Genomic DNA, 14,624 nt, shown 5'->3' on the forward strand with positions numbered 1-14,624 from the left:
TTTTTTTTATTTTGAAAATTTTGTATTTTGTTTTAGTAATTTTATAGACAAGCAAATGTGTTAAGTACTAAGACGACGAGAGCAGCCACACGAGCACTTATACCTTTTAAAAGGTAAAAATGTACTTAAATTATTTATTTATTATTTAAAAAAAATTCTTTCAAAATAAGATAGGATACCAAAAAATGTGTGACTATTATTTATCCATAATTTATAAAACATCATAAGAAAATAAATAAATAAATAAAAGATTAGGATATAATGTTTAGGATTAAACATATTATTTTATTATTTGTAAAAAAGTTAAATAACAAATTAAAAATAATATAATATAAAAAAACATGGCCTGTGATCGGTCCCTATGATTTCATTTGCAATACATTTATATATTATAACTTATAACCATATAATGGACCCACCAAATGTGTTAATATATACTTAAGGAAAAAACGAAATCATGGCAGATAAAGAAAAAGTGGGACCAACTAAAATGTATTAGAAAACGGGATCCACTCAAGCATAAAATGGTAAAACATGTGATCTCTCACTTATTCATGCAACAACATCTCCAGTGCAATCAACAAGCATTAATTACAAAAACTAATGAATCCTAGGGGCACCGAAGTGCTGCTGGCCAAATAGGGAAGAAGAACAACACCAAATGGGGACGAAGTGTAAAACGCTACAAAATGGGGACGAAAACGAAAAATATTTGGTTCAAAACTCCTAAATCAATCCATAATTCAAAACCCAACAACTTTTAGTGGTGTAAACGAAACCAACTCACCTGCAGAGGACGTCCTCGTCATCACTAGCGTTGAGGGTAGAAGGCACGAAGCAATAGCGAAGAGGCTTGTGTTTTTGCGCTAGCTTTAGAACATAAATTGACGTTGGGAGAGAGGGACGTTGTCGTTAATGGATGTCAGGGGAGCGGGGTGCCGACGTGAATGGACGTCGATGGGGAGGAGAGCCGATGTGCTTTTTTGAATGACATCGTGGTGTGCTTGGATTGACGTTAAGTGACATCAGGGATACTAAGGGCAGACGTCGAAATTGTCCATTTATTTACAAAAACATCATCAGTCATTTTTTACGTTGGTGTTCTTTTGGGCTGACGTTAAAAAGGTGACGTTAATGGGCTTTTTTATGTTAGTGTTCTCACACTAGCATAAAGGTTGTCATAGGTGGAGTAGTTGATGTAACTACCCTTTAGTTTCTCACTAAAGTAGGTTATGGGGTGTCCCTCTTGAAGGAGCACAACCTCAATGCCTAAATTGGATGAATCACACTTAACCTTAAATGTTCTAGAGAAGTTAACAAGGGCTAGAAGTGGTGCATTAATCAATTTTTCTTTAAGATTTGCAAAGGCCTTTGCTTGATCATTACCCCACTTGAAGTGCACACCTTTCTTGACCAACTCATTTAAGGGGGTGACTATTATGCTAAATTTTGGTACAAAACTCCTATAGAAGCTAGCAAACCTATGGAAAGATCTAAGCTCACTCACATTTTTGGGTGTTGGCCACTCCTTTATAGCCACCACTCCTCTAGATTGGTCCTATAGGTTGGCTTATTAAGCAAAGACGAGCCTTGTAAAAAAAATCAATTTGGTGTTCTCTTCCTCTTAGAGGTATTCCTTTGGGAGGTTTTTAGAAAACATCTTTGTACTCTTCTAAGACTAAAGACAAGTCTTGAGGGTATCTAGAGGGTGGACTTTGGAAAGATGGAGAAGACCCACTAGGATAAGCTATTAATAACTCTTTTTGGGTAAGCATTACCTTTTTCACTCCTTTAATTCAAGTCAACATGCTCAACAAGTTAACTAAAGTCAAGCCAACAAAAGTCAATTTAGGGAAAGTCAAGATAAGAAATGGAAAATAAAGGCAAAGAAGTAGGGTTAGTAGCCTCCCTTCTAGTGATGCTTCTAGTCACTCTCCTTGGATGTTTCTTCATGGCTTCATGGTGAGTCATGGACTCATCAATAGGTCATCATTTTGATGCTCCAAATATTAATCTTCTCTTTGTCGTACATTAGAGGACATTCTACATCAGATTATGCCTCCTTGGTTCTGTCTACGTGGATCACTCCTCTTGTTTTGTTAAGAAATCTCATAGAGGGTGGTTCTAATACCACTAGTTGTTATAAGGTGGCTCTAGAGCAGGGGGAGTGAATAGAGCCTGTAGACATTTTAAATTTGTCTTGCGTTGACATAATATATGCAAATTAAAGAGTAAGGCAGAGAAGAATGAACATAAGGATTTATACTAGTTCACCTCACTCCTTGAGGCTACATCTAATCTCTTAAGCAACCTACTTAAGAAGTTCAACTAATCAAATCCCTTGACTAGCAAAAATGTCAACATTTCCAAGTTACAACGAATTTAATGAACTAGATAAATTCACCGAATGAATCTCAATCTATATATTAGGGTAATTTTTTACTTAATTTCGCTCAATGAGTAATCTATTGTCAACACCTAATTGTGTCTGGAAAAACAAAAATTTGTTTCAAAAAATAAAAAGAAATAGGAGTTTAATTAATCCTAAAAATGATAAATATAAAGGAGTGAAATAATTTTTTTTATTTTAAAAATCTAAAATCTAAATTATTCTTTAAATAAAGATAATTAAAAAGTTAGAAATTATTTTTTTTAAGAAAAATGAATTATGAAAAGTAAAGTAAAGAAAGAGCAAGAAGAAGAAGAAAAAAAAAGATATAAAAAAGAAAAACTATATATGTGAGGAATGTAAATACAATGATAAGTATGAATAATTGTTCATGAAATTATGGTAGTGGGTAGATAACACACTAGACATTGTACTTAAGTTGTTCATTAGACAATTAGCTCTTTTACGTTGGTTAGACGATATACATATTACATCGATAGAGGTTTAGTTATGTGATTAATTGTAGTTAGTATGACACCTTAGTGGTGTTATAAGTTTTACAAGAAGGGAGTAACCTAAAAAATCACATTAGTTTGCTCACTAAATAGAGGTAAACACCTTTTAATGAATACGAGGTTAAAACACTTTTAATTAGTTAAATGAACAAGAATAATGTTCTTGGAAAGCATAGGACACAAAAAAATTTGAGCAACATATTTACCAACATTTTAATAATTCTTTACCATTTCTTATTGTTCTTGAAGTTAAGAGATTATTTTATTGATTTTTTAAAGAATGAAATGTTGTTCGATAATATATAATAAGTTGAATACTTAATTTATTTGTTTGTCTATTTATGCAAGTTAATGCTTTTACTTTCATTAACTATTTTTATAATAATGTATAATAAAATAAGTGAATACTTTAATTATATTACTATAAATTGATAAATCGAGTTAAGCATTGTATACCATAAATATATAAATAAGTTGAAAGTTTGAATTAACTCAATTAATTTACTTAATAACATGTAATAAGTCAAATTACAAACAAAATTTTTGACTTACCGTCTAATTGCCTCTTGACCTAAGGTTAATATGTTTATGAAAAAAAAAATTGAAGTTTATAATTTATTGAAACATTGTTTATTTCATATCTATCTATATTTGTTCACCGGTTATTTCCTATTTTACTATTCATAAAAGAAACATGCGGTAAATCGCGGACATTAATTTATCTAAAGAGAATACATTTACCTATTAAAAAGATCAAATTAAAACATCTAAAATTTTGGACAAAATTAAAAGTATATCATGATATTGAAAAGGGTATTAAGCAAAAAACAAATGATCATTATTGCTGTAAATTTATTGTACACAACCCCAATAATAGAGTAATGGAGCAAAACGGCGCATGTTCGTAAAATACAAGTGATTTCCACCCAACCGCCAGAGCAGACACACACTCGACCTAACAATAATGCGTGAGCCGTTGGTTTCACGTGCTAGCTGTCGTGTCTGACGTGGCCACATCTTCGTCGTCAACTTCAATCTAATTGAACAATTTAATAATATGAAGAATTTTCTAGGCATAAGAACTAAAATAATTTAGTAAAGTCGAACTTTATATGATCTTTGAATAATCGTTGCTCAAATAGTGGAACAGTAACTTAACGAATACGACTCATCTGCTAAATGCGAGCCTCAACAACCTTTCAAAGGTGGAGAAAGTGAGAAATTCTAATATTCCTCTTTTTACCTTTTTTTTTCGCTAATATTCGTCTAACCCCTTTTGAATTTTTTAACCCGTTTTGAATACTGGTCGGTTTATTCTTAACAGTGGTTGTTTAATTTATTATTTAATCAATAATGGTTAATGAAAAGGTTTAGTTTTGCTTCTGGATCACGCTTTGTGCAGTTGGGAGAGTGTGGGTGTGTCGTGGGTGTGCATCATCACCCACCGTCACGCGAGTAAGTGAGTACTCGCTTTAGTGATTCGAGAATTTGGAGAGAGTGAGGAAGCGGTTAGCGAAATGGCGGAAATGAGAGGCAGGGACACGTGGACGGAGGAGCTCGCCAGTCTCATAGAGGATTCCGGCGTGCACTACGGCGGAGATCCGAACGCCGCCTCTGCCCCGTCGTTTGAGGTGAGGAAGTCCGTCTACGCGCCTCAGAGCGAGTGGGTGGAGTCCGGGGAGAGCTTGAAGGAGCAGGCCTTGGGGTTCGTGATGGCGTGGTGCGAGATACTTTTGGAGCTCGGGAGAGGGTTTAGGGACATTCTGCGGCAGAACCTGATGAACGAGGATTCCTATGTCGTGAGGAAGTTCGGTGGTCCTTTTTCCAAGGTTTCGAAGCGGTTGAGGTTTCTCAACGAGTTTCTCCCCGAAGATCGCGATCCCGTTCACGCTTGGTCCGTCGTGTTCTTCGTTTTCATTCTCGCTCTGGCGGGTACGCTACCACTCTTCCTCTCTCGCACAATCTCTTTTGCTTTTTCTTTCGCCCAATCGTGGTATGTGCCATACTGGACTCTGTTAGATTAAGGTAATAACAAAGTAGGATAAACTCAGTTTTTCATAAATTAAAATTAACTTACGTGAAATTTTCTGTAAAATTTTTAATATTTTAACTGTCTATTATAAGTTAATCTTAATTTATAGTTGTTTTTTTTTTTGGTTTTTGGTAAAAGTTTTTTCATTAGTTCAAACCAATTTATATTTATCTCAATCTTAAAAGAAAAAGCCTATGAGAGACTCATAGGTTAAGTGTTTATTATAGTTGGATATTTGTCTTTAGTTATAGTGTTAATGGAGAAATTTATGGGTCTTACTTTATCCTTTTGTTTTCTTTTCTATAACTAAGGTTTATCCACCAAGGTTTAAATGTATTCGTTATTGTTACCACATATTTCTTTGTGATGCATTGATTTTATTTTTTTTTATCTATTTCTTTGACCTTCATTCCATACCTGTTGATTGAGGTAAGTGATGTATGTCTGAGATTTTGGAGCAAATTTGGGTATTGCTTACAAATGAGTTATTCCTGTTGGTATTAGGTTGTTGAAGATTTACTGAATTTTTCTAGTTTTGCAGCTATAAGTGTAGATCCCAGTCGCGAGGCAGTAGCACCTATGATGAAGGTGCGGAAACATCCTCGTAGTGCTAGTCGTGTGCAACTTCCTGATGGTAGATTCATGGCTTATGATGAGCAAGGTGTTTCCTCTGAAACAGCTAGATTTTCAATTGTTGCCCCGCATTCGTTTCTTTCGTCAAGACTAGCAGGTAAAATGAGTTGAAATTTTAGGTATCAGAAAAGTTTTTTGGGTGTGGAGCAACTAATCTTATTCTACTTTTTGGCAATGGAAGGTTTACCTGGAGTGAAATCATCGTTGCTTGAAGAGTATGGCATCCGCTTCATCACATATGATCTTCCTGGTTTTGGGGAGAGTGATCCTCATCCCAACAGAAATCTCAACTCATCAGCCATGGATGTTCTGCATCTGGTCAATGCCGTCAATGTTACTGATAAGTTCTGGTTACTGTGCCACTCCACTGGATGCATTCATGCTTGGGCTTTCCTCAGATATGTTCCTGAAAGAATTGCAGGTTTTACATCTTTTTAAGCTTTTTATCTTCTAGATACCTATAAGTTGCTCGTAAAAAGTTCAAACAAAGGAAAGGGGCTTGTTGCAGAACCTGATCTAACTTGTTATAGTGTCCGAATTGCAGGTGCAGCAATGTTGGCTCCTATGGTTAATCCATTCGACCCACACATGACTAAGGAGGAAACAAAAAGAACTTGGGAGAAGTGGCTGCCAAGGAGGAAAATGATGTATTCTTTGGCTCGTAGATTTCCAAAACTTCTCCCTTTTTTCTATAGAAAAAGCTTCTTGCCTGAAGAGCATGACGAGATTGATAAGTTGCTATCTTTCTCAAAGGGAAAGAAGGTGAGTGAGTCATAAGTAATTATCATAATTTTAACTATGTAACAAGCAAGCATAATTACTCAAACGTTTCATTGTTCATCAGTATGAACTGGCTTAGTTAATTGTTCAACGACCAATAAATTGATTGGGAATATAATCGATCTCACATGTGCAGGATAAACTTGTGATTGAAGAACCAGAATTTGAGGAATTTTGGCAGAGAGATGTGGAGGAGTCGGTTCGTCAGGGAAATATACGCCCATTTATAGAAGAAGTTGTTCTGCAGGTATCAAATTGGGGTTTTGACCTTAAAGAACTTCATGTGCAAAAAAAGTGTCAAGCAAGAGGCTTACTTCTTTGGTTGAAATCCATGTACAGTCAGGTGGACTGTGAATTAGCAGGATTTCTTGGCCTTACACACATATGGCAGGTTTGAACTTCTAACACATTGTTCTTTAAAGAAAGTAATCAGAATTTTTGTAATGCACACTCAAAATTTTAGTTTTTAAAGAAGTTAATTTTATTTTTTGTGTTTATCAGTTTGATATTGTAATCACTTATAACTTTGGTTTCCCTTTTGAATACTGAACAGGGACTGGATGATAGGTTGGTCCCACCATCGATGATGGAATACATAGAACGGGTTTTGCCAGAAGCTGTTATCCATAAACTTCCAAACGAAGCTCACTTCTCCTATTTCTATTTCTGTGATCAGTGCCACAGGCAGATTTTCTCCACTCTCTTTGGAACTCCTCAGGGTCCAGTTCAACGACAACAGGAAACTGCATTCGAGGAAGCTAAGGAAGAAGCGGTTTTACAAATACCTTCTTAACTTTTTCCAGTAACTGCTGATATGCATGTCTTAGGTTGTATGTAAATACCACAGGCAGCTCCACTTCTCTGTGGAGCTAGAAAGAACAAAATGTTCGTTATAAATGCTCGGAATTTTGAACCATGAGAGCTTTTGGAGACATAGGACACCTTAGAATGTCACACAATGTTTCTCCTTCCTTTAAGCAAATTGAATCGTAGAATTTGTCTAATTGGTTCTGGACGGTTCCACTTGTAATCATTTTTGAAAAACTTACATAATTATTCCAAGTTTTTATTTATATTTTCAAAGAAGGTGAAGCCACTAAATTAATGATCTATATTCCCACCTTTTCTAGCAAATTCATCTTCATCTATTTCTTACTTCCTTTTAGTTGGCCAAGAAATGGAGGACTTCTATCGGGACTTGGGTCCTTAAGGGAGAACCATTCGTCTTAAAAGTTCCTGTTTTAGTTAAACATGTCGTTGTCAACTAATTATATGCGGGTAGTGCTAGCATGCGTTGTGAACTCATTATTAATGACAACAGTTAAATGTGTGACTTCTTTTCAGATTTTTCGTTCATTCTTTAATTAAAATTTGAATATCGTTTCAAACTTTAGCAATTGACATTTTTTTTTTAATATCAACTTTCCTTGTGATAAAACTATTCGAGGTTGTTTTCAATACAATTACAATATTATAACCAATAATTGTAATCTGGGTATCTCTTCCATTTTTATGTGACTTTTGTTCTATTTGTGTAGTCCTTAAATTGAAAATTTCTAACGCTAATATAATATTGAATTAAATATATAAATTAAAAATTTATAAAAACAAGAATTGTGAGGTGTATTCTCATTTGGTATATTTTCTGTGCAGTTAGTACTATGACAACGATGTATTTTGTACCTAAATTTTACGTTTATGTGAACTAATTCAACACTCATCGCTAGACCTACCCTTACATTTGATAGGTTTCCTATTGCCGTGCATGAATGCTAAAATAAAAAATTGTTACCGTGAAAAATAATGACAATAAATGCAAATATGATCATTACTATTTTAAGCAGTATTTAACCATTAACTCTCAATAATACGTTTTAGTTTTTCAATAACACATCTCCCGATATGCCTCATAAAATTTATATTTAGACTTTGTCATAATTTTAATTGTAATTCTAATATATTTCTTTTCACTTGAAAGACCATAATGTATTAGAAAAGCTGAACTATGAAACTAAAATTTGTTATCCTGAATACAACATTCATTTACTATGATGTTCAAAAATCTGCAAACTTAAAACACAAGTCTGAAACATCTGATCCCCAAACATTCTGTAATTAACAGAATCGATTATATTGTGCCAAACATCACGCATGAAATGGTAAAGAAAGATAACTGGTAGCAGAATGAGGAACTAAAAATCACTTTTAATGACAGCAATCTTCACTTCAACAGCACAAATCATGTTAGATATATGCGTAAACCATGTTTAGTTTTCAGTTTTCTCCCTATAGAATTGGTGATGCACTAAGTAATTGGACGATGGCCAAAAAAATTGTAACTGAAATCAAGTGAGAATGGCGTAGAGTGTTAAAATAATGGAAAGAAAGGCTTCATAGGGGTTCAAAATGCTGAGCCACCACCCTTGGTCTTTCCAAGTAACATATCTTTTGCTTCATTAATTTTGGATGCAAGATAATGACTGCCACCTGCATCTGGATGGTTTGCAACCATCACCCTCCTATGCGCTTCTTTAATCTTATCTGTTGGAGTGTGCTCTCTGAAACATAAATATGACGATTGAAAATCAGCAAAAGAAGAACTATGTCTGCCAAAAAAGTCGTCAAGACTACGAACACAAATTCGATATTAACTAATGAAATTCTATAAAATACACAAAGATAATTAAAGTCAGACACAATTCATACAGTCTACACATATTTAACATCAGGGCAAAGAGGAAAACAAAAAGGAAGCCAACTCTAAACTTTCAACTGGAGAAATATATTCCTTTTTCTTTCTTTTCAATTGGATACAGAACTTGATATGCCTTGTTTCTTAAAATCAATGATTATAACATACACATTATTGCACCAAAATAAGAAGATATATTCACAATTAACAACAGATAGTTGTAATCTAAACACAGTGATTGTCAATCTGAGACTTCATTAACAAGTCAATAGAAAGAGGAGCAATACTGTTCTAACTATGATGGATGATCCCATGGCTCTCAAGAGTAATGGGAACATAGGAATGACGTAAAGAGAAAAATAGTAGAATTAATAGAAAATAAAAAACAGAGCATATCATATCAGAAACATGAATAGAAGACCTTGTTGAAACTTGGAAAACAATAGAGGCAAATTAAAGGAGTAAGAAGACGTGTGAAGGAGGAACACAATTTAGATTTGAAAAGGGAAAAGAGAAATGCAAACATGAATAACATTACGATGAAAGGGAAAAACCGAGTTGTACCCTTGCAGGAAAGCAATGGTTATATAAAAATATGGCAGATGACCACTAATAATACCACTAAGCAGTGGGGTTAGTGGCTGAAAGAAAATAGAGGTCACAATTTATGTTTTACTATCTAAACAGAGGTAACCTTGGTATTGTACAGAAGGTCAAAGGCCATAAATATTTCAAATGTGAAAAGTGGCAAAAATCGTTAAGATTTCTAAATTAGTGGTTTCAATAACTTCATATATGAACAAAAACCAGAATGACTGCATTTTACTTCAATAGGATGTGCAGAAAAGCAATCTGGTGGATGTGTTTGTGATTACAATGACACAATACTGCACTCCTGACCACCTTCAAATCAGACAATGGACATGCAATTTTGAAGATCTTTTTAACCCAAATAACTACATTACAATGCATATATCAATCTACACAATACTGTGCCTTATCTCTCAGCCATCTACAATACTCAAATTGCACATAAGAAAAAGGAGGATTTATCCTGCAATCTCGTGTCCATAGTGAACAGAAATACAGCCTGAATACTAGACTTATGAGCAGTTGTTGGTTAGTTGCTTTATGTGGTAAATAGCACATTATTAGCATAAAAAATATTCTCCATATTAGGAAATTATATAACCGGAGTCTTCCTATTTATTTCAGAATATGTTTATTTCAATTTTGTAAAGATTTCAGTTATTACAAATAGAGATCATGTTGGTATCAAAGCCCATTAAAAAGTGAGTTTAAGCCTAACTCATCATTCTAAAACCAACTTGTAAAGTTACGTGTGCTTGCACTTCTATATGGAAATTATACTTATCTTTAGCCAACATAGAATCCCCAACACCCTCCTCACCCATAGCCATGGACATCTCGTGTGTGGCACTACAGATGCATGGGTGACTCAACAACGGTCCAATAGCACGAACACAATAGATTCAACAAAAATCACCATAATAGACTTTGATGCAATATTAAGAAGTGAGTTTAAATCTAACTTTGTTTGGTGTGGTTTGTCCCACATATATACTATAAATTATTTTATCTCTAGTCCACCTAGGATCTTCAACACTTTATATATATTTCTAATATTCTAACTAATCACATAATAAGTTATATGAATTGCCTAGAGTCCATAACAAATTAATCAAAAACTACACTCTACGCACATGCTTGAAGATGCAAGCATAGCCAATATTTGACATAATAAGATGGTGGGACTGTTGTCTGGGATCTTCTATTGATGTTTATAACATACTTTGAGATATCAACCAAAACTCGAACACTGATTAGGACAGGACCTGTGTCACATGATTTTACCATGAAGAGACTTAACCTTTATTACATGTTGGGTATACATAAGTACAGGATTGTAAAGACATCCCAAGAAATATCATTATCCCAAGTCAAGTAATACCATAAACAGTTTCTCAACCGAGCAAACAAGCCCCAAAAGGAAAAGGTCATACACCGTTAAAACCATTGTCAATCAACACATTAGAATCTTCAAACAGAAACGGAAGTTACCTAACACCCAGTATAAGAGCTGCTTCCCTCCTACTCATGGTGGCCTGAAAACCACCTTCATAAAATCTACGCATCCTAGGTGGTCTAGCCTTGAATGCCTGCCAAGCCACGATACCATATCTACCTGCATAAGCCGCAGCTGCCACAGCAAGCCCAGCCACCAATGGTGTAGTCTGTTCAAAAAATTCATTTTCAGATTCACAACCCAAAAGCAATACAAAACTCAACAAACTTCAAAAAAGAAAAAAAAATAAAAAAATAACCCTCTATGCCCTAATCTCTGCTGATCACAGTATAGCCAGAAAATAAAATGTCCAAACTATGCTAATCTACACAACAAGGATACAAACCTGTACACAAAACAAGGATAATAATCCAGGGTCTGTTTTAAGAACATCAACAATAAGATCCTATCCCCCAACCCCATCCAATTCCAAAGCCCCAAACAAAATTTGAAGACCACAAAAATATCCAATAAAATAAACAACTTATCAACGTTGTGTAAGAAATTGGGCAAACCGATAGCTAAGATATAAAAAGGTGGGCAAAGAGATAAAGGGGAAAGAGGGGCTTCAAATCAAGTAACAAGGAGAACATAAAAAGAAAAAGCATGATCATATCTGTAGAAAAATAAGCTCTTCTGAATCCAAAATTGAATAAGCGAAATTTTTTTAGAGGTTGAGGATGGTTCCCTGTGGGAAATTGAAATAAAAAGAACGAAATTTGAAGAAAAACGATGAAGAAGTTACCATTATGATAAAATCTTCGATAAATTAATGCAGAATTCGAATAGGGTTTTGTTTTTGCCGGCAAACGGAAAGAGGGCTGAGCTAAAGAACACTACGAAACTTGGCTTTTTAATTTTATATTTATATTTTGTTTTTCTGTTTTTAATTTAATTGCCTTGCTCCGCACGTTGGATTCCTCTCGTAATTTCTAGTCAATCACTGATACAAGGCATCTTTGCAGTTTTTGGTTTCTTTTAATAGTACAAGTGTAAAGACATCAGTGTTCGACTATTTTTCTCTTATAATTACGAATATAAAAAAAGGTTTGTTATATATACAACGTTAAAATATTCCTTTGATTCATGTATTTGTTAAAAAATCTCAAATAAGTTCTAAGATTTTTTTTAATCTCAATTAAGTTTATATTTTTAAAAATATGTAATAATTATGCTCATTCCGTTAGTACGGTGTTAACGATATGTCACGTGTCTGCTTAACATTTTTTTGAATTTTTTAAATTTTTTTAAAAATTTTTTAATTTTTTTAATTTCTTTTTGAAAATTATTCATGTCACATGTCACATTAATATTGTGCCACGTGTCAAGTCAGTAAGGTGACACATGTCAAGTCATTGTTTGAAATTTCAATTTGGTCCATATATTTGTTATTTTAATTATATTTCAGTCTATTTTTTTTTTAATTTTTAATTTCATCCTTTCCAAATTATGATCAAATTTAACTTATATAAATTTTATAATGATATTTTTATTAAACATTTTAATAATATTAAGTTTTTTATATTTTGTTTTAAAATTTTAAAATATTTATTTTAACTTGTTACAAAATTATTTTAAATAATTTATATACAAATGTTAGAGTTGGTTTAAAAATAAAAAATTTATAAATTTAAATATAAAATATTAAAACAATTTTGTAAAAAGTTAAAATAAATATATTTAAAAAATTTAAAAAAATGGACTGAAATGTAATAAAAATAACAAATATATAAAACAAATTGAGATTCAGACAATAATTTGACATGTGTCACTTTACTGACTTGACATGTGGTACAATACTGACGTGACACGTGGCATAAATAATTTTCAAAAAAAATTAAAATTAAAAAAAAATAAAAAATTTAAAAAAAATAAAAAAAATTCAAAAAAATGTGGAGCTAACACGTGGAACATCCTTACCACCGTTAACACTATATTAATGGAATGGGCCTTGTTACACATTTTAAAAAATATGGACTAATTGAAACTAAAAAAAATTTTAAGACTTGTTTAAGATATTTCAACAAAAACATGGAACAAGAAAATATTTTAACCTATATACAATATATAAGTACATGGGTTAATTTTTTTTTTCTTAAACTATATAACACAATTTTGAATTTAGTTTATCTTTCAAAGTTTGATCTTATTACATTCATGTCTTTATAAAATATATGAATTTGGTTTGGTCCTTAATAGTAAAATGTGGATTTGGTTTGGTCCTCAATATTAAACGGTGTTAACAATTGCTATGACATGGTAAATACTGCGTCACGTCCACCATTCATTTTTGACACCTATTTTTTTTTTTAAATTACATTTTTTTTAGATTTTTTTACTATTGTTTTGGTTTAATTAATCGTAAGGTACCCAGTTTGGTACTAGAGTATCAAATTGGTACCCGCTTTTAAAAAAGTGTCAATTGCATCCCAACTTTTGAAAATTGCTTCAATTAGGTCCCTTTCAGACAGAGTTGACTAACGTCGTTAGTCAACGTGCCACGTGTCAATCTGTGGTTTTTTTGATTTTTTTTAAAAAAAAAATTTAATTTTTTTTTTAATTTTAAATTTTTTTTTAAATTTTTTTTAAAAAAAAATAAAAATGCCACGTGTCAAGTCCCTGTGTGTGACACGTGGCATTGTCAGTGCCACGTGGCATTGTAATGCCACGTGTCAGTGTCACTATTAGATGTCATTGTGTTGATTTCGATTTGGTCCCCACATATGTCTTTTTGTTTCAATTTAGTACCTAAGTATGTGTATCTGATTCAATTTTGTCCCAATTTTTTTTTTAATAATTAAAATATTTTTGTAATCCATTTTTTATAAGATTAAAAATAATTAAGTATAAATATTTTTACAAAATTAAGTACTAATATTTATAATGTTTCTCTCAATTTCAGATCAAATTTATTATTTGTATGAATGTTATGCTATTTATAAGTACTAAAATGACTTTTACCACTAAATTTTAATATAAATATCAAATACTTAATTTTTTTTAAACTTTTATACTTAATTACTTTTAATTTTATTAAAAAATATTTTAATTATTAAAAATTATTAGGTCAAAATTGAATCAAATACACATAAGTAGGTACTAAATTGAAACGAAAAAACATAAATGGGGACTAAATCGAAATCATCACAATGGCATCTGATAGTGACACTGACACGTGGCATTACAATGCCACGTGGCACTGACAATGCCACGTGTCACACACAGGGACTTGACACGTGGCATTTTTAATTTTTTTTAAAAAAAATTTAAAAAAAAAAATTAAAAAATTAAAAAAAAATTAAATTTTTTTTTTAAAAATCAAAAAAACCACAAATTGACACGTGGCACGTTGACTAACGGCGTTAGTCAACTTTGTCTGAAAGGGATCTAATTGAAGCAATTTTCTAAAGTTGGGATGCAATTGACATTTTTTTAAAAGCGAGTACCAATTTGACACTCTAGTACTAAACTGGATACCTTACGATTAATTAAACCTA

The 14,624-nt window shown here is 32.6% G+C and overlaps 2 protein-coding genes across 5 annotated transcripts; one reads left to right on the forward strand and one right to left on the reverse strand.

Moving 5' to 3' along the window:
* The first annotated feature begins 3,995 nt into the window (after positions 1-3,995).
* LOC114191985 (uncharacterized) lies at positions 3,996-7,435 on the forward strand. Of its 4 annotated transcripts, none has more exons than XM_028081474.2 (7): positions 3,996-4,118; positions 4,307-4,836; positions 5,478-5,666; positions 5,751-5,990; positions 6,114-6,331; positions 6,486-6,740; positions 6,903-7,435. In XM_028081474.2, the coding sequence occupies exons 2-7, from the start codon at positions 4,422-4,424 to the stop codon at positions 7,140-7,142; spliced, it is 1,557 nt and encodes a 518-aa protein (XP_027937275.1). In that variant the 5' UTR covers positions 3,996-4,118; positions 4,307-4,421; the 3' UTR covers positions 7,143-7,435. The 4 variants fall into 4 exon arrangements, with proteins under 4 accessions (XP_027937275.1, XP_027937279.1, XP_027937278.1 ...); XM_028081478.2 differs by having other exon boundaries at positions 4,010-4,109; XM_028081477.2 differs by having other exon boundaries at positions 4,017-4,118; positions 4,279-4,836.
* Positions 7,436-8,534: 1,099 nt separating this feature from the next.
* Positions 8,535-12,063, reverse strand: LOC114190179 (Chaperone DnaJ-domain superfamily protein). Its single transcript, XM_028078974.2, has 3 exons — positions 11,873-12,063; positions 11,124-11,296; positions 8,535-8,907 (listed from the first exon to the last, which is right to left on the reverse strand). The coding sequence occupies exons 1-3, from the start codon at positions 11,873-11,875 to the stop codon at positions 8,751-8,753; spliced, it is 333 nt and encodes a 110-aa protein (XP_027934775.1). The 5' UTR covers positions 11,876-12,063; the 3' UTR covers positions 8,535-8,750.
* Positions 12,064-14,624: the final 2,561 nt, after the last annotated feature.

This window comes from Vigna unguiculata, chromosome 7 (assembly GCF_037176805.1).
Source record: "Vigna unguiculata cultivar grain cowpea cultivar isolate G323 ecotype 2 chromosome 7, ASM3717680v1, whole genome shotgun sequence".
Classification (NCBI taxonomy): domain Eukaryota; kingdom Viridiplantae; phylum Streptophyta; class Magnoliopsida; order Fabales; family Fabaceae; genus Vigna; species Vigna unguiculata.

Bases quoted from the DNA above. Each gene is read 5' to 3' on its own strand.
- LOC114191985 (XM_028081474.2), top strand. From the start codon at position 4,422: ATGGCGGAAATGAGAGGCAGGGACACGTGGACGGAGGAGCTCGCCAGT. The intron at 5,991-6,113 runs GTTTTACATCTT...TCCGAATTGCAG, and splicing joins TGTTCCTGAAAGAATTGCAG to GTGCAGCAATGTTGGCTCCT. The intron at 6,332-6,485 runs GTGAGTGAGTCA...TCACATGTGCAG, and splicing joins CTTTCTCAAAGGGAAAGAAG to GATAAACTTGTGATTGAAGA.
- LOC114190179 (XM_028078974.2), bottom strand. The intron at 8,908-11,123 runs GTAACTTCCGTT...TTTATGTTTCAG, and splicing joins GCTCTTATACTGGGTGTTAG to AGAGCACACTCCAACAGATA.